General features: G+C 48.7%; 1 protein-coding gene across 1 annotated transcript; it reads left to right on the top strand.

Annotated features, from left to right (window-relative positions):
* Positions 1–8,911: 8,911 nt before the first annotated feature.
* On the top strand, positions 8,912–13,619 carry LOC123430600 (probable leucine-rich repeat receptor-like protein kinase At1g35710). Its single transcript, XM_045114455.1, has 2 exons — positions 8,912–12,418; positions 12,810–13,619. Exons 1-2 carry the CDS (start codon positions 9,133–9,135, stop codon positions 13,175–13,177), a joined length of 3,654 nt encoding a protein of 1,217 aa, XP_044970390.1. The 5' UTR covers positions 8,912–9,132; the 3' UTR covers positions 13,178–13,619.
* Positions 13,620–19,529: the final 5,910 nt, after the last annotated feature.

Here is a 19,529-nt window from a genome sequence, read left to right as displayed (position 1 = left end):
GCAAGGGCGAGGCAGGGCTGCGGCTTGGTGGCGGCGCGGCGTTGGAGAGGAGCTGCAGGGAGCTCGGGCAAGGCGGCGGCGGCGGATGGGCCTGCCCGGGCCCAATCTGGGCTCGGCGGGCCCGCGGTGGCTGGGGGAGGAGAGAGAGGGCAGGTGGGAGGCTAGGGTTTCGTGGGGTTGCGCGGAAACCGAGGAGGAGAGAGTGGCTGTCTAAAATAATGACATGGGGCCTATATATAGACAAACGGGGGGGCTAGGTTACCCGAAATCTTGCTCCGAATCTAACCGTGCGGTCGGATTCGGACGATTCCGAACGCGGGAATGGGTACGCGGCCGTGTAGAGGGGATAACCGGGGACGAGAGGGAGAACGGGCGGCGCGGCAACAATTTTTAAAACAGTGACAGACGTCCGACGATAGCCCGAATACGGTGCCGCTACGGTCGACCGTTCGGGTACCAGACGGTCTCCGATCGCGACGAAATTCGACAGGCGGCCTAGCTATAACTAATTAAGACCGCACGTCAAATCTCAACCCGATCAGATAAAGTTTTCAACACACTTTTAAAACAGGGTTTCGAACGATGCCGCGGGCGCGTGCGGTCAGGCTCGGAACGAACAACGACGTTAACCGGCAACTAACAACGGATGCAACGTTTGAAAACTGGCGGCAACGGAGATGCCGATGCAATGCAGATGATGTGAATGATGAGATGATGATGCGACAAAATAAAACATACACACGACGAAAACGGAAAGGAAAGGGAATCTTCTGGAACGTCGGCATCGGGCTGTCACAGAGACGAAGCGACGCCGGTGGATTATTGGATGGCACGAGCAATTGAAACTGATCTGCCGGAATTGAAAGATGCAATCATTCATCAGTTACACGCGAGAATTCATCGCGTGATGTGTGCCACTTGACAGTGTCAATTAAATGGAGGTATGTGTTTCTTTCTCCCACTCCGGAGATGCTTCAGTACGTGCGCATGCATATATACTTCGTCTCTCGTGGTCCTGCCGCTCTCCCATCATACTTCCTGTGCCGGCAGTGCAACCTCACGCAACCGTGGTTCTCGGCTTGGTTAACTCTATTCCACATTCTCTCTTGTCTGTGATCCCCACTTGCAGCCACTGATTACAGTAGGGTACGTAGTAACTTCCTAAACTTTTTTTTCGGTGGTGTTCATACTGAATGTGGTTGATCCATTAGAGTAAATCTTGAAGACTGGTTCTCACATTTTGATTTTGTTGATTCATAAATTCTCACTTCGTAGTCTCCAATGGCTCGTATTACTTCACTTTGACTACCATACCACACATATTTTCATGTTTTCATATCCATGTATATAGCTCAGATTATGTTTATGTGTCATTCATGCGCTGTTCTCTTGATAGCTGCTATGCCATTGGTTGCCAATGCCATTATTCCTCTTGGTGGCAGTCGTGCAGGGAACATGGACTAATGGACGGCAAGAGAAAATACGAGAGACTGACCATTAATTAGATAGATGAGGATATTACGGCATGCCCATGTTTGTGTCAATAATGCCTCGTATTCAGGAAAGATCTTCCCACAATGAAATTTGTGTTGATGCTTTCGTTTCACTAATTTTTCAGAGTTGGATTTATTCATCTGAGGTATTTGCATTGCTGACTACTGAATAGTGAGAATGTTGCGGTGAGGAACGACATGAGCACTTGGTTAACAAGAGAATGGGATGCTCTTGGCAGCTTCTTTGCAACGGGAATTTTTGGGTTTGCTGACTCATTGTTCCTTTTATCTCCATATTTTTTTCTTGGGTTATTTTATCCCGATTCCAAGGTTTATTATTCATGAAGTATTTTGCAAAACTGCACCATTACATGGACGAAAGATCTGGGATTCCTACAAAGGTTTTGATGAAAAACATGGATTAACCATCACACGACTGAAAGAGATGGGCACGTTATCACAAACAGCCATCCAATTCCTAGGTAAACAAACATGCAGAATCACTTTAAGTACTTTATGTTGGTAAAGAAACACTCAATTCTTCTTACATCATCGATTAACAACACCCATGTCCATGGAGTAAATGTTTCTTTGTTGTTTCTTTGTAAATATAATCTCATATATTTATTGTTAGGTGTGAAATGGAGATCTTCACTGGTGCTGAAAGGAGTGGATAATAGAAATGAATTTGTATACTCACCTGGGAGCAAGTTAACCGATATGGTTTTATCATAATAGTACACTACTTGCTTAGGTTTGTGTTCTGTGATGAAAAATCAGTGTAACCTAGCAGAATATGGAGATTAGTGAAAAGTGCGGAGAAGGACAAGTTACAATATGCCAAGTGTTTACAAAAAACTTTAGTAACATTTATGTGTAGGTGGATATAGAAATTTGTGAGATGAGTTAGAAGTTTGTTGCTGATTTAATTTTTTGTTTTAATCCCCTGTGCCAGTTTTCTTCATTGTTTTCAATGTAAAATGATTTTGCGCCATAGGCTTCATCAATGGAAATGTGGTTTATCTTAGTTGGGTCTACTTTATACACACATGTTTTAACATGTATGATCTCTATGCTTCTAACGTATCAGCATGGAAGAAATGGTGCACTTTTTGAGAAGATTCACCAATGATGTTGTTTAGTATCTTCCCGCAAAAAAGATATTGTTTATTATCGTTAAAACACGTGGGAGAAATAGAGATATGAAACATGTGCACTTGATTTCACGAAACAACGAAACAAATGTCGATTGCGCTAATTGTTGTGTTGCAACAATCATTCAATATGTGCTTGAAACAGTAATATTCCATATTACAAATAGATGGGCGCAGCAACGCGCGTCTTCGATGATCTAGTCCATGGTGATGATCATCTACGAGAGGGGAGAGTGCATCTACATACCCTTGTAGATCGCTAAGCAGAAGTGTATATAACGCGAATGATGTAGTGGAACATCTTCGCGATCCAAATCGCAGCCCGTCCCGTGATCTCATCACGATCCGTCCCGCGATCCCATCATGATCCATCCCGTTCTAGTGCCGAACGGACGGCACCTCCGCGGTCAGCACAAGTACAGCTCGATGACGATCTCCGCCTTCTTGATCCAACAAGAGGGGCAAAGAGGTAGATGAGTTCTCCAGCAGGCGGCATGGTGGAGCTATTCCAGCACGGCTTCGCCTAAGCACCGCTGAAACTAGACTAGAGGAGAAACAGATCTAGAGAGAGGGGAGCACGTGGCTGTTTTTCTGTGTCTCAAAAACCCTCAATACCTCTAGTATATATAGAAGGGAGGGAGTGAAGGAGGCAGCCTAAAACCCTCAAGGTTTGGCCGAAATTGGAGGTGGAGGAGTCGTACTCCAATCCTATTAGGAGTAGGATTCCTCCTTTCCACTTGGAAACCCTTTCCACCTTTTCCACTTTTGGGTTTTTTGCCTCTCAAACCTCATGGGCCTTAGTGGGAGCTTATGTCTGCCCACTAGGGGCTGGTTTGTATCCTCCCATAGCCCATAAGGACCCTCGGGGCGTGACACCCCTCCCGATGGTTCTCGGTACCCTCCTGGCACTCCCGGTACGCTACCGATAAGCCCAAAAAAAAATTCGGTGACCAAAACAGGACTTCCTATATATCAATCTTTACCTCTGGACCATTCTGGAGCTCCTCGTGACGTCTGAGATCTCATCCGGGACTCTGAACAACTTTCGGTTACCAACACCTATAACTCAACTATACCGAAACGTCACCGAACCTTAAGTGTGCAGACCCTGCGGGTTCGAGAACTATGCAGACATGACCTAAGACACTCCATGATCAATAACCAATAGCGGGACTTGGATGTCCATATTGGCTCCTACATATTCTACGAAGATCTCTATCGGTTAAACCTCTATGTCAAGGATTCAGTTAATCCCGTATGTTGTTCCTTTCATCTTTCGGTATGTTGCTTGCCCGAGATTCGATCGTTGGTATATTTGTACCTAGTTCAATCTCGTTACTGGCAAGTCTCTTTACTCGTTCCATAATACAAGATCCCGTGACTAACTCCTTAGTCACATTGCTTGCAAGGCTTATTGTGATGTTGTATTACCGAGTGGGCCCCGAGATACCTCTCCATCACACGGAGTGACAAATCCCAGTCTTGATCCATGCCAACCCAACAGACACCTTTGGAGATACCTGTAGAGCACCTTTATAGTCACCCAGTTACGTTGCGATGTTTGATAACACACAAGGTATTCCTCCGGTGTCGAGGAGTTGCATGATCTCATGGTCATAGGAATAGATACATTGGCATGCAGAAAACGGCAGCAATAAACTAACACGATCATATGCTACGTTCATAGTTTGGGTCTTGTCCATCACATCATTCTCCTAATGATGTGATCCCGTCATCAAGTGACAACACTTGTCTATGGCCAGGAAACCTTGACCATCTTTGATCAACGAGCTAGTCAACTAAAGTCTCACTAGGGATAGTGTGTTGTCTATGTATCCACACATGTATTTGAGTTTCCAATCAATACAATTCGAGCATGGATAATAAACGATTATCATGAACAAGGAAATATAATAATAACCAACTTATTATTGCCTTTAGGGCATATTTCCAACAATCATCCCACGCTAGGGGGGGGGGGGGGGGGCTGACGCAGCCTGGTGTCTAGTGGGAACCAGGTGGGCCTCTGGTGGTTCTTTGCTCCAATATTTCTCTTTTATTCCAAAAAACCGTCAAAAAGTTTCGTCTAATTCCTTGAACTTTTATTTCTCCACGAAAAACAACAGCACGGTAGTTCTGCTGAAAACAACATCAGTTCGGGTTAGTTGTAAATAAATCATATAAAGTGAAGTAAAACCTTATAAAAGTATTGTAAACATAGGAAAACATGGCATGAATACTTCATAAATTATTGATATGTTGGAGATGTATCATGCTACAGCTTGTCGTGCCTCGTGCTTGGCTGGTATCAGATGGACGTCTCGAATGCCTTCCTCCACTGACATCTTGCAGAACAGGTCTACTACCAGTAGCCCACCGGCTTGATTGACGCCGCTCATCCAGACCATGTGTGTATGCTCTCACGCTCTCTTTATGGGCTCAGGCAAGTCCCACATGCATGGTACCAGCGCATCGTTGCCTTCCTTCAGCATCTTGGGTTCCGAGCTACTCGCTCTCACGCCTCGATGTTCATCTATCATCATTGCCATGCAACTGCATACGTCTTGCTTTACGTCGATGACATCATCTTGATGGCTTCTTCGGTTGAGCTCCTTTGCCAGCTTACAGCTCGCCTCAGCATCGAGTTTTCCATCAAGGACCTAGGTCCTTTGCACTACTTCCTCGAGATTGAGGTGGTGCGGCATACTGATGGGTTCTTTCTTCCTCAAAAGAAGTATGCCCATGAGTTTCTCAAGCGTGCCCTCATGCTTAATTGCAAGCCTCTACCTACGCCTATCGACACAAAGGACAAGGTTTCTGCACTTGACGGTGCGCCGGCGCCGGACGCTGCCTTCTACCGCTCCATTATTGACGCTCTCCAGTACTTGACGATCACTCGGTCGGACTTGCAGCATGTTGTGCAATAGGTGTGTCTTCACATGCACTCTCCACGTGATTCTCATTGGAACCTGGTGAAGCGGATCCTTTGGTACATCCTCGACACTATTGCCCTTGGTCTCACATTGTTGTCCTCATCATCCACCGCTCTCGTTGCCTACTCCGATGCAGACTGGGTTGGCTGTCCCGACATCCATCGGTCTACCTCCGACTGTTGTGTCTACCTCGGTCCCTCACTCATATCATGGTCGTCTATACGACAATCAATGATCTCACGTTCCACTGTCGAGGCGGAGTACCGGGTTGTGGCTAATGCTGTCGCCGAGTGTTCATGGCTTCGACAACTTCTTTAGGAGCTACAACTTGACGTTCTGAAGGCCACCATCGTCTACTGCGACAATGTCTCCGACGTCTACCTCTCCGACAACTCCGTTTATCATCGTTGCACGAAGCACATTGAGCTAGTGGAAGGTAGGTTGTACCAGGAAAAATCCATGTCTACTTCCATTAGGATACCTCCAGCACACCTAGTGGAAGGCAGGTTGTACCAGGAAAAATCCCTAACACCAACGAGAGATTTCAAATAATTGGTAGTAAAAGGTTCTTGCTTAGTCTCCTCAAACCTTATCCTAGCGTGTAGATAGTGTGCTGTGCATATTTTGTGGAGAACCTACAACGTATGCACAGTGAATAAACATATAACCATTTCATATTAAAATAATAATATTGTTGCTCCCACCCATATTATCACCAAAAAAACAACGTACCAAGGGCCATATGAATTAAATTTATCAAACTTTTAAACTCAAAGCATGGAAACACGAGACAAATAAGAGCAACTCCAACCGGTCGACCCAAATGGACAATCATTTTGTCTGCTTTTTGTTCGTTTGGGTCAGCCCAGCAGACGCCAATGTTCATTTCGCCGTTTGGGTCGGCACATGCGTCCAACGCTGGTCCGATTCATTTTTACCGGCGTGCGAAAAAAGTATAAAGTATTTGCAAAAATAATAAATAAGCATAATTAAACATTAAAAGCCGACCACGAAGGACGGCGAGAGTCCACACGTCTGTATTACATTAATTAAAAAAACTAAAACTACGAGGTAGCCCTAGGCATCGTCGTCGTCGTCGTCGGGGCCTGTGAGGTCGACCAGCGTAAGCGCAGGGCCGGCCCAAGGGAACGCCGTGTTCCAGAGCGCAGCTGCTTGCGCCTCTGTTGTGTGTCCCGTCGGCGCGGGCTGTGCTGGTGGCGGTGGCAGCGCAGCAGCACGGGCGCGCTCCTCCTTCTCCAACTCCCATCATTCCTCCTCCGCCTCCTTCTCCAGCTCCATCAGCCAGCGGGGAGATGCCACGGGGGTAGAGCGGTGCCTTGCCCTTGTTTGGGAAGTAGCCGACCATGGTGCTAGGGTTTGGTCGCCGACGAGGTGGCGAGATGGGGACGAATGGGTTCTGAAAGCAGAGGAGGCGGAACCCACCGCACGGGCAGATTAAAAAAGGCCGACCGCGACCGCTGACGCGTGAGCCCGAGAAGGACATCGTCATTAGTAATGTTGACCGTGGGTGGTTGGGACGGACACCGAGAGGGCACGTGCGCGTCCGCGCCGACGCATTTCAGTCCCAAATTTGGGCGGGAAATGGACCGGTGCAGACGCGAAGCGGACACGTTATGGCAACGGGTCGGCGCATTGGGTCGTCCGTTTTGTCCGCACGGTCCCATATGGATGGCGGCGGACGAAATGGGTCGCTCCATTGAGGTTGCTCTAAGTACTCCTCTATTCTAAAATAAGTGTGACAATTTTATATTAACTTTAGTACAAAGTTTTACAATATTAAGAAGATATTTATTTTGGAACGAAGGAAGTAGTTTAAAAGCTTTTCACCAAGTTGCATCTCAGGCCCGAGGCATCCCCGAAACAGCCGAGAAATGTCTTAGCGACCTCCATCTTGCTGAGGAGTGGCTGGATCAGAAGCATGAGATCGTCCGCGTAAAGGGCCAGCCTGTGATGAACTGCCCAAGAGGTTAAATGGAATGAACTGGTTGGTTCGTTGGCACCATCAAGCAGCCCATCGACGAAGAAGCACCAAGAACCATCGCAGTCAACTGCACCTTGCGCAGACCACCGATAACTGGAGACCAGATCTGCATCACACGCCGGAGCGCGCTTCCTCGTCGTCATGGGCTCCAAGGAACATCCACGCAATGCCAGACCGGACAGACACACACCGGCCATGCCCCTTGCCGACCAAGCCGTCGCTTGAGTGCCGTACATGCCGCTCAAACCCGCACCCTGGGCTGCCCAGCCGAGCCGCGCGCCCAGGCCTCGCGGCATCGCCTCTTCGCGTCGTCGCAGCGCACTGCAACGCCACGCGCGCACAGACCCACGACGGCCTGCAACGCGCATCCAACACCGGTGTCACATCCCGCGCCAGATCCCCTGATCTGCGCCTCCCGCGCATCCAACACCGGCGCCGTGTCCATCCACACCCGCGCCGCACAGGAGCCCTGGACCTCCAAGCCCAGGCACCTCCAACCGCGCTGCGCTCGGCCCTTCGCGCCCACGACCACACACACCCACCTCCCACCAACCCAGGGGAGGCCGCAACCGAGCAGATTCCCGCCGTCACCGGTCGTCGTCGGGCTTTGCCTGCTGGCGTGAGCCGACGACGACTGAGGGGAAGGGAGAATGGGGTGACGACGGCGGCGAAAGCTAGGTCTCCGTTCGAGCCGCTCCAGGGAGCGATGCGGGGAGCAAGAGGAAAACGTTCAGATATCCGGATTCATATCGTCTGTTTCCTTACAATTTATTACTTCCTCTGTAAACTAATATAAGAGCACTTAGAACACTACTTTAGTAATCTAGACCCAGAGGGAGTACTACTGTACTAGGAAAAGAAACTCAAAATAAGGCTAGCTGCCCGTTTTTCATGGCTGAAGGTATAACTGACATTTTAATTAATCAGTTCATTTATTAACAGATAGAGTCCGTCATGTATAGATAGACAGTCTGGAACCCATGCATTGTCCAAGTTTGGAGTGCAGTTACTGAATACTGAGCCCACGACATGGATGAGGCACGGTCAGACGGCACAGGGTGGCGAAAGGAGGAACTGACGGCGATGGCGACGGCACAGGGTGGCGAAGCCCCGGCGGTTGTCACCGTCCGGCAGCAGCTCACGTTCGGCACGGTCCAAATTCTAAATTTGCGGCTGATCACGATGGATCAATCAACGATTCTACCAGTAAAGAGAAATTGTCCACCATTTTTATGCGAGTCAACGCACGGCAAGCCGCTGGTATCATGGACAAGCAAAGCACAGGCTGTCGGCCCTAAAACCCGGGCCAGTGGCCTCCGGGATCCCGGTACGCGACGACGATGCCTCCAAGTCGTAGTCGTATTCCTCTTCCCCACACTCACGCGCCGCACCGCACCACCGAACAACACGAGCACATGGACGCAGTGGCGCTTCCATACTCGAGTCAACCAACGCCCCACTGACCGGCCGGCCGTGCCGCGAGCTGAAATCCCCCCTCCTCTCGCTCGGTCGCTCGCCACCCCCGACGGCGCGCTCCGTCCCGCCAGCCAATGCCGACGCCAGGCGCACCAACCCTCATCCTCCTCCTCGTGCTGCTGCTCTCCGCCGGCGCCGCCAATGCCGCGACGGAGGCCGAGGCGCTGCTGGCCTGGAAGGCCAGCCTCGACCGCCCGCTCCCGGGCGCGCTCGCCACCTGGGCCAAGCCAGCGGGCCTCTGCTCCTCCTGGACCGGCGTATCCTGCGACGCAGCCGGCCGCGTCGAGTCGCTCACGCTCCGGGGGTTCGGCATCGGCCTCGCCGGCACGCTCGACAAGCTCGACGCCGCGGCGCTTCCGGCCCTCGCCAACCTCGACCTCAACGGGAACAACTTCGTCGGCGCCATCCCGGCGACCATCTCGCGCCTGCGCTCCCTAGCCACGCTCGACCTCGGCAGCAACGGATTCAACGGCTCCATCCCGCCGCAGCTCGCCGACCTATCCGGCCTCCTCGAGCTGCGTCTCTACAACAACAACCTCGCCGACGCCATCCCCCACCAGCTCAGCAGGCTCCCCAGGATCCAACATTTCGATCTGGGCTCCAACTTCCTCACCGACCCGGACTACGCCAGGTTCTCGCCGATGCCCACCGTCAGGTTCATGTCGCTCTACCTCAACTACCTCAACGGCGGCTTCCCGGAGTTCGTCCTCAAGAGCGCCAACGTCACCTACCTCGACCTGTCGCAGAACAATTTCTCGGGCCCGATACCTGACTCGCTGTCGCAGAAGCTCCCCATCCTCATGTACCTCAACCTGTCCATCAATGCTTTCTCCGGCCGGATACCGCCGTCGCTGTCCAAGCTGAGGGATCTCCGGGACCTGCGGGTTGCAAATAATATTCTGACCGGGGGAGTCCCCGATTTCCTCGGGTCCATGTCCCAGCTGAGGGTTCTTGAACTCGGCGGCAACCTGCTCGGCGGGACGATCCCGCCGGTACTTGGCCAGCTCCAAATGCTGCAACGCCTTGACCTCAAGAGCACCGGGTTGAATTCCACTATTCCACCGCAGCTGGGCAACCTTAGCAATCTCAATTTCATGGACCTGTCCATGAACCAGCTCACCGGTTTCCTGCCGCCGGCGTTCGCCGGGATGCGCAAAATGCGCGAGTTTGGCATATCGTCCAACACACTCGGCGGTCAGATTCCGCCTTCTTTGTTCAGGAGCTGGCCAGAGCTCATATCGTTCCAAGTGCAAATGAACTCCTTCACTGGGAAGATTCCACCGGAGCTCGGCAAGGCAACCAAGCTGGGGATCTTGTATCTCTTCAGCAACAAGCTTAACGACTCTATCCCGGCAGAGCTCGGGGAGCTGGTGAGCCTGGTTCAGTTGGATTTGTCCGTGAACTCTCTCACGGGACCGATCCCCAGCTCGTTGGGTAACCTCAAGCAGCTCAAGAGGCTGGCACTTTTCTTCAACAATCTCACTGGCACTATCCCGCCGGAGATTGGCAACATGACATCTTTGGAAGTCTTGGATGTCAACACCAACAGTTTGGAAGGTGAGCTGCCTGCCACCATCACAGCGCTCAGAAACCTTCAATACCTTGCCCTGTTCGACAACAACTTCAGTGGTACCGTACCGCCGGACCTTGGAGAAGGGCTGAGCTTGACAGACGCGAGCTTCGCGAACAACAGCTTCTCTGGCGAACTGCCGCAGAGATTGTGCGACAGTCACACGCTGCAGAACTTCACGGCGAACCACAACAACTTCAGCGGCAAGCTGCCACCGTGCCTCAAGAACTGCACGGGGCTGTTCCGGGTCAGGCTGGAAGGGAACCACTTCACCGGTGACATCTCAGAGGCGTTCGGTGTCCACCCCAGCTTGGACTACCTGGACGTCTCTGGGAGCGAACTGACCGGGCGGCTATCTTCCGATTGGGGAAAATGCACCAATATCACCCGCCTGCACATGGACGGCAATGGTTTATCGGGTGGCATTCCAGCAGTGTTTGGGAGCATGGCAAGCTTACGGGACCTCAGCTTGGCTGACAATAATCTCACAGGAAGTGTTCCACCTGAGCTGGGCCAGCTCAGCCTCTTGTTCAGTCTCAATCTTAGCCATAATGCCCTCTCGGGGTCAATTCCCGCAAATTTGGGCAACAATTCCAAGTTACAGGAAGTCGATTTGTCTGGGAACTCGCTTACCGGGACAATCCCGGTGGGCATAGGCAAGCTCCGTTATCTATTATCTCTTGATATGAGCAAGAACAAGTTGTCAGGGCAGATACCAAGTGAGCTCGGCAATCTGGTTGGGCTGCAGATCCTTCTTGATCTGAGCAGTAACTCATTGTCGGGTACAATCCCCTCGAATCTTGAGATGCTGAGGAATTTGCAGAAGCTGAACCTGTCACACAACGATCTCAGTGGTTCAATACCACCAGGGTTTTCTAGCATGACAAGCCTTGATACAGTCGATTTCTCTTACAATCAACTCACCGGTAAGATACCATCGGGGAAGGCTTTCCAGAACACATCACTTGATGCCTACATTGGGAATTCTGGTCTGTGTGGTAATGTGCAAGGTATAAATTCTTGTGACCCCAGTTCTGGCAGTGCATCTTCCAGGCATCACAAGAGAATAGTCATCGCAATAGTTGTGTCAGTTGTTGGGGTTGTGTTACTTGCAGCCCTTGCTGCTTGCCTCATACTGATATGCAGAAGGAGGCCTCGTGAGCAGAAAGTGCTGGAGGCCAACACCAATGATGCTTTTGAGTCCATGATCTGGGAAAAGGAGGGGAAGTTTACATTTTTTGATATCGTGAATGCCACAGACAACTTCAACGAAACCTTCTGCATTGGTAAAGGAGGGTTCGGGACCGTGTACAGGGCCGAGCTTGCAAGTGGGCAGGTTGTGGCTGTGAAGCGGTTCCATGTCGCTGAGACAGGCGACATATCGGATGTTAGCAAAAAGAGCTTTGAGAATGAGATCAAAGCACTTACAGAGATCCGCCACCGGAATATCGTCAAGCTCCATGGCTTCTGCACTAGCGGTGACTACATGTACCTGGTGTACGAGTACCTGGAAAGGGGCAGTTTGGCGAAGACATTGTATGGGGAGGAAGGGAAGAGGAAGCTGGACTGGGACGTGAGGATGAAGGTGATACAGGGGGTCGCTCATGCCCTGGCCTACTTGCATCATGACTGCAACCCGCCCATCGTTCATCGTGACATCACTTTGAATAATATCCTGCTCGAGTCTGACTTTGAGCCACGGTTGTGTGATTTTGGCACCGCAAAGTTGCTTGGGTCTGCTTCGACAAACTGGACTTCAGTGGCAGGATCGTATGGCTACATGGCTCCAGGTACACATCTTACGCGTACAATATATGACTTTTCAGTGAGACATATAAATAGACTTTTTATTAATTATTCGGTTAACAGTAAGCTCTGTTAAAAAAACTTGAATAATACGAAGATCCCTACTGGTGCTGGAGAATATTATGAGACATTATTTTAGATATTTCTATTCACTCTTTGTGAGAACCTAGTGAATCAAAGGCGCTTCTATCCTAGTTGAATAATTGCGGTCAAAGCTCTAAGTACTCAGAAGTAGTTGCCGCAGCCTTGCTAATATGTGTATTTGGATCAGTGTCATTCGAAATGCTCAAATTCCACAAAATTCGGACACCTACTTAGCAATGTCATATTAGAGCAGCATAATAACATATGACGGCTCTCGTTGTTTTCTTGCAGAATTTGCGTACACAATGAGGGTGACAGAGAAGTGTGATGTTTACAGCTTCGGTGTTGTTGCACTGGAGGTCCTGATGGGGAAGCACCCAGGTGACTTGCTAACCTCTCTGCCGGCGATATCCTCATCACAAGAAGACGATTTACTCCTCAAGGACATACTGGACCAGCGGTTGGATCCTCCAACGGAACAGCTTGCAGAAGAGGTTGTGTTCATCGTCAGGATAGCGCTTGCCTGCACCAGGGTAAATCCTGAATCAAGGCCTGCAATGCGATCTGTAGCACAAGAGATATCAGCACATACCCAGGCCTACCTCTCTGAAGCATTCAGACTCATCACAATAAGCAAACTAACAGACTACCAGAAGTGATGCACCTTTGAGCAGAGATTCTGAATCTACACAGGCAGGTGAAAATTGCAGACTTATTAATTCTGTAAAATACAGTTTCAAATCCTCAAGTACTTTGTGTGTCAGTTTGCCTGCCAAAGACCAGCATTAGGAGAGCATATTGCGATAACTCTGATAAAATAGATAGCTAAGCTATCCTGAAGATTGTCTGACTGTGAAACAATGTCGGCGGTGATGTTTGTATTTCTCATTATTCTACTCCCTAAATAACTAAATACAAGACGTTTTTGCAGCTCAATTTGAACTGTAAAACGTCCTATATTTAGTTACAGAGGTAGTATTAAGGGCTAAGCAGTAAGTTGTAACTGTAAGATAGACAATAAAAAAGCAATAAGTGTTATGTCTCTGGAAATGGATAAGAATATCTTGTCCAAATAGACAATGGATGTATTTGTGTGATAAATCTTTTTAGCTTCCTAAAGAATAATCGTTTATTGTGATATTGGAGTAAGAAAATCACTGATTAAAAAGTGTTGTGAAAAGTGATCCCATGCCACAACTTAGAGTTACCTAGATTCAGGAAAACAATCTCTTGCTTACCCCAAGAGATTCACACCATAGTAGCAACTTCTGCAACCCTCGCTGTTATTGACCAATCGTTCATCTCCATCCACCCATCTATGGTCTCCTCGATCGTTTGATTGACAAATCAGAAGAGGCCTGGTATCCAGGATTTGTCAATCTCTTTTGATTTGTGGCACGAGCTGTGGCGTCGCTGCAAAGAAGCTGCACGGCAGCTTGATTTGTGGTACTCCCTTATCGATCGTTTCTAGTGCTTCATGGAGAACTACGCGATGCCTTGGAGAGTACAGCCACCTCCATCTTGGCCATCTTGACGAAAAAAATCTGCGCGGCGAGCAAAAAGCCCGCGGCTAGGAGCCACGGAGGAAACGCGTCGTAGGACGTCGTTGATCATGGAGATCCATGTGTCTCATACTCACTCTTCAGATGCAGGGGTTGAGGATAATCCTTTTTTTCCAACAGAAAAAGTATCGCAGACTCGCAGTCCGGCGGGGTTGGGGCATCGGCAACCGTCGGATAGTGAACGTGATTTGCCATCCACCACGTGGACCGGTTTGGATGTGTTTTTTTCCCGGAAAACAAACTGGGGTGCTTTGCGGTATTCGTACCGATGCCACGCAAACTTCTGGCAGACGTGGCCTATCCAAAAAAACCTCGTCCATGCCATTTTCCGTCCGAAACCGCGGATTTTTTCACTGTTTTCATCCGTAAGGCGTAAGTTCATCGGATGTTTTCACTGTTTTGATCCGTAAGGCGTAAGTTCATCATGTAACGAACTCGATTCGAAAGTATTTCACGTTTTGACCTTTTTGAAAACGCCACGTTCCGTGACGTTGCAGCCCTGTTATGAAACGCCAGTCTACTGGACGTTGCGGGCCTCGTGTGCAACGCCAGTTTACTGGACGTTGCGGCCCTTCCCAGAAACGCCAAGGTGGCTGGCGTTGCAGGCCTCATGTGAAACGCCAGGAGCTATGGCGTTTCTTGCCTTTATATTCTGCCACCCGGACCCCCTCGCCCACCAACCACCATTTCTCCTCTCCTCTTGTTCTTGTTAGCCCGAAAAAGCTCTCCCTCCTCCTCACCATCCCCCCTTCGATCTCCCTCCTTCCTCAACCTTTTAGTAGGTTCTTTGGGGCAAATCGAAGAGGCCGGTAAGCTCCTCCAATTACTTTTTGCAATGATTTTGTATTTGTGTAGATTTCTTTTGCATTAGGTGTTCTATTTATGTTGCATTGTATTGGTTGGTTTCTTATTATTGAGTAGATTTAGTGTTAGGTTTTGGTTAGGGTTATGCCTAGTTTGGTTGGACAAGGTTAGGGTTAGTGTTAGGTTTTGTGTTATGCCTAATTTGGATGGACAAGGTTTAGGGTTAGGGTTTGTGTTAATGCCTAATTTGGATGCAAATGTTTAGTTGTTTTGTTAGTTGTTTTGTTATACTTAGAATTGGTAATTTTGTCCCCTTTTTTAGATGGACAAGATTGTGAATATTCATTATGTTGACAAAGAGGCATTCATGAATGTTGCTATTGTTGACAAATATGAGGAACTGTTGACATTTCTTGATAGTCCTACTTATGAAGAGGTTGTGGCAGAAACTCGGATAAGATTGAAGTGGGTTGATCCAAGTGACCAAGTAGAATTATTAGGAAGATATGATGTTGGGTCGGCACACAAGTGTCGAATGAAGACAATGCCTATCAAGTCTAATTTGCATTGGGTTGCATACAAGGAGGCTGTTGCATCCTCGATAGACAAGTCACTTGAAGTGTTTGCTAGTACGGTGGTCAATGCTCCTCTTCATGTTGACTTGAACCAACCCATAGTAGATGATTTGAGCTCGTATAATGTTGTGGCACCTATTGTTGAGCATAAAGTAGAAGTGCAAGTGAATGAGTATCCCCAATATGAGTTTGGAGGAAGTGCACCGATCAAAGATGATGGTCATGAGTCCGACGAAGAGTATGAGAGGCAACACAACATTGTTGGTGACGTAGAGGCTCAAGTAAGGCATGATGACATGGATCCTGACATTGTTTATTAGCGTGCTTGTGTGGACGAGTCGGATGATGAAGGCCCGAAGAATGAGTTGGATGAGGATGGCTTCACTGAGAAAGAAGCAGAGTGGTATACAAAAATCACCGGGAGGGATCACAAAGTTCCCTTGTTTTGTGATGTTAGCCTTGCAGATAAGGCTTTAGTTGACGGTGGCATGCGCACGACAATTGAGGCTAGAATGTTCCCAAGTAGCACACCCAACGCTATCTCAACGTCTTACCTAAAGAAAGGTTTGATGTTCGAGGACATTCTAGAATTGAAGATGTGGTTGTGTGAGTATGCCGTCAAGCACTATAGGCCTTTCAGAGTTGCTTACTCGGACTGTCACAAGCGATACACCGTGAAATGTGAGGTAGAAAAATGCAAATGGAAAGTCAATTCAAGACTCATGAAAGATGGTATGTGGAAGATAAGTAGTTGCATTGCAACTCACCAATGCACACCGCCGACAGATGAAGCACCAGAGACACACCGTCAGTTAACCTCGGAATTCATCGATTATAAATACCAGAAACATATAGCTGAGGATCCAACCATTAAAGTGAAGTTGTTGATGAGTTGGGTTTTCGAGAGATTTGGATATAAGGTCAAGTACGGGAAGACATGGAAGGCCAAACAGGTCGCTTTTAGAATGTTGTACGGTGGATGGGAAGAGGCGTACACCATGCTACCCCGGTTGCTAGGCGCGATGGCCTATAGAAACCCCGGAATGTACCACTATGTCCAAGATATTGAAGGAGTGTTCTGTCGTGCCTTTTGGACGTTTGACCCATGCATTGCAGCTTTTGAGCATTGTCGTCCGGTTTTGTCTATAGATGGAACATTCCTGACTGGCAAATACAAGGGCACACTAATGATAGCAATGGCACATGATGCTAATGATCAGGTGTTGCCTGTGGCATTTGCTTTGGTGTCAGCGGAGAACCAAGACAACTGGGAATGGTTCATGAGACTTGTGAGAAGCACGGTGATTCCTCCCAATAGGGAGGTATGCATCATATCCGATCGGCACCAAGGCATATTGAAGGCCGTGGATGTTCACATTCCGGGGCATGCGAGGCTTCACCATCGATGGTGCATGAGGCACTTCGTTGCAAACTTTTATAGGGCTTGTAAGAACAAAGATCTGGCGAAGGATCTTAACTCCGCATGTGTGGCCTTCTCCGTTGAGTCGTTCACTAAGCGATTGAACAAAATATATGAGAAGGCAAATGAAGGTGGGAAAGAATTCCTACAAAGGAATATAGATGAGAGACATAAGTGGTCACGGGCATGTGATGAAGGAGGCATGAGATATGGCGACATGACAAGCAATCTTGTTGAGTGCTTCAACTTTGTCTTGAAGGGGGCACGTAGTTGCCAGTCACGGCAATAGCTGAATATATCTTTTACAAGCTAAATGAGTATTTTCTTAAGCACTCGGAAGAAATTGGTAAGTTGATTGGTGAGAGTGAGAAGCCTCCCAATGAGATCTATCCGAAGAAGGTTGCTGAGTGGCTAGAGTTTCAAAAGGAGAAGTCAGCAATGCAGCGAGCCACTTGTTTCGATAACGCTGAAATGAAATACAAAGTGGATGAGCCAGGCGGTACAACGAGAGATGGGCAATCATATGGTGGTCGCTCATTTAGCGTTTCCCTTCGGACGCGGCATTGCACTTGTGAGTGTCCTAGTAAGTACCACTGGACATGCTCGCACATGATGATGACATGTCGCATGAGGAATTTGCCCTTCTCTGATGGTGTAGTTGTGAGATTGCATGAATTCAACTTGCAGACTCATCAGTTAACATGGGCGTTGAGATTCCACCCTTTTCTTGACCCATCACAGTGGCCCGAGTATCACGGCCCTAATATTAGGCCGGATCCAGAGATGATGGTTCAACTGAAGGGTAGAAGGAGAACAAAACGATACAGGAATGAAATGGATGACCTGATGAGCACCAGAGAGTTTGGTAGTGGACATTTCATGGAGCCACGTGATAGGCAACAATGTGGTGATTGCAATGAAATGACACATAATAGGAGGACTTGCAAAACAAACAACGCATCTACTAGTGATGTGGGGGGCAGAGGTGGTTCAGGTGCTGGCGGTGGTAGACGTGGTGGTTCAAGTGGTGGCATTGCTATGGAACGAGGATCCGGCGGTGGTAGACGTGGTGGTTCAAGTGGTGGGCTTCCTGTGGGCCGAGGATCCGGCGGTGGTAGACGTGGTGGCCTTTCTATGGGACGAGGATCCGGCGGTGGTAGACGTGGTGGCCTTTCTATGGGACGAGGATCCGGTGGTGGTAGACGTGCTGGTTTTATGGGTAGAGGTTCGGGTGGTGGTAGAGGAATGTTCGGTTACCTACGAGGAGAATTTCCGTAAGTTAATCTATCATGTTTTTCATGCCTAGGTGTTTTGATGTTATTACCTACGACGATCATTTCCGTAACTTTCTATGTTGTTGTATTAACCGTGAACCTTGATGTTTTTATGTAGGTATGGCGGCGTCTCAACCCAACAAGGAGAAAATGGAGTGGGGGCGGAGAAGGATGCAGCCAGTGAGGAGCAGCGGTTGATGGAGAGGGTTGCAAAGAAGTTGAGAGAGCAGGACGCAGCCGAAGCAAAGAAGATGGAGAGGGAGCGCCAGTACGAAGAGGACGCAACACGGAGGAAGGAGGACCTCAAAATGTTTCTTGAGCACAAGGCTTATGAGAAAAGGATGGCGGACAAAGACAAGAAGGCGCTGGAGCAACGTCACAATGAATGGGCAGCTAAATTTAAGATTGCTTACGCAGAGGGTGTAGCAAAGAGAGCGGGAGGAGGAACTCTTCATGGAGAGGGTGCTGGAAGAGGCTTCAAAAATGCGCAAAAGGGAAGACGAAGAGGAGGAAGAGAGGAAGAAGAAAAAGGGGAAGGGGCCTTGCTCGACGCAGTAGAGCCGGAGGCTTCTATTTGTCATGCACGCTTTCATGTTTGAACCCTATATGTTGATCCTTGTTCCCTTGCGTGCTATTTGACTATGAAATCCACTATTATGTACTTTAAGAACCTATTATGCATCTATCGACGTGAACTTTAAATGGGCTATGTATGATGTGTGTTTCATATGAGCTATGTATGATGTGTGTGTGAAAGTGCTAAATGAGATAAGTATGTGTGAATGTGCTAAATGAGCTATGTATGATGTGTGTGTGAGCTATGTATGATGTGTGTGTGAAAGTGTTGTGTGAGAAAAATAAAAAGAGAGAAACGCCAAGCCAGAGCTGAAATGCCAGAGGTGCTGGCGTTGCAGACCATACCATGAACGCCAGGGTGCTTGGCGTTTCCTTAGTCCAGTACCGCGGTGCTGGGGTCCTGGCCAGCGTTGCACCCAGAGCTGAAACGCCAGAGGTGCTGGCATTGCAGACCATACCAGGAACGCCAGGGTGCTTGGTGTTTCCTTAGTCCAGTACCGCGGTGCTGGGGTCCTGGCCAGCGTTGCACCCAGAGCTGAAACGCCAGAGGTGCTGGCGTTGCAGACCATACCAGGAACGCCAGGGAGCCTGGCGTTTCCTTAGTCCAGTACCCCAAAACAGGAGTTTGTCACTGTTTTTATCAACATACATATTTCATAGTTCAACATAGTTCAACAAACATAGTTCAACAGCATAACACCATAGTTCAACAAACATAGTTTAAGACCATAGTTTAAGACGATAATTCACAACATAACACCATAGTTCAACATAGTTCAACAGAAAACATAGTTCAACAT

Source organism: Hordeum vulgare, chromosome 1H (genome assembly GCF_904849725.1).
Source record: "Hordeum vulgare subsp. vulgare chromosome 1H, MorexV3_pseudomolecules_assembly, whole genome shotgun sequence".
Classification (NCBI taxonomy): Eukaryota; Viridiplantae; Streptophyta; class Magnoliopsida; order Poales; family Poaceae; genus Hordeum; species Hordeum vulgare.
Note: the sequence above shows the minus strand (reverse complement) of the source record. Positions and strands in the feature narration are given on the sequence as shown.

Coding starts and splice junctions, on each gene's coding strand:
- LOC123430600 (XM_045114455.1), top strand. CDS start 9,133: ATGCCGACGCCAGGCGCACCAACCCTCATCCTCCTCCTCGTGCTGCTG. Junction 12,419..12,809: donor GTATGGCTACATGGCTCCAG/GTACACATCTTA, acceptor GTTTTCTTGCAG/AATTTGCGTACACAATGAGG.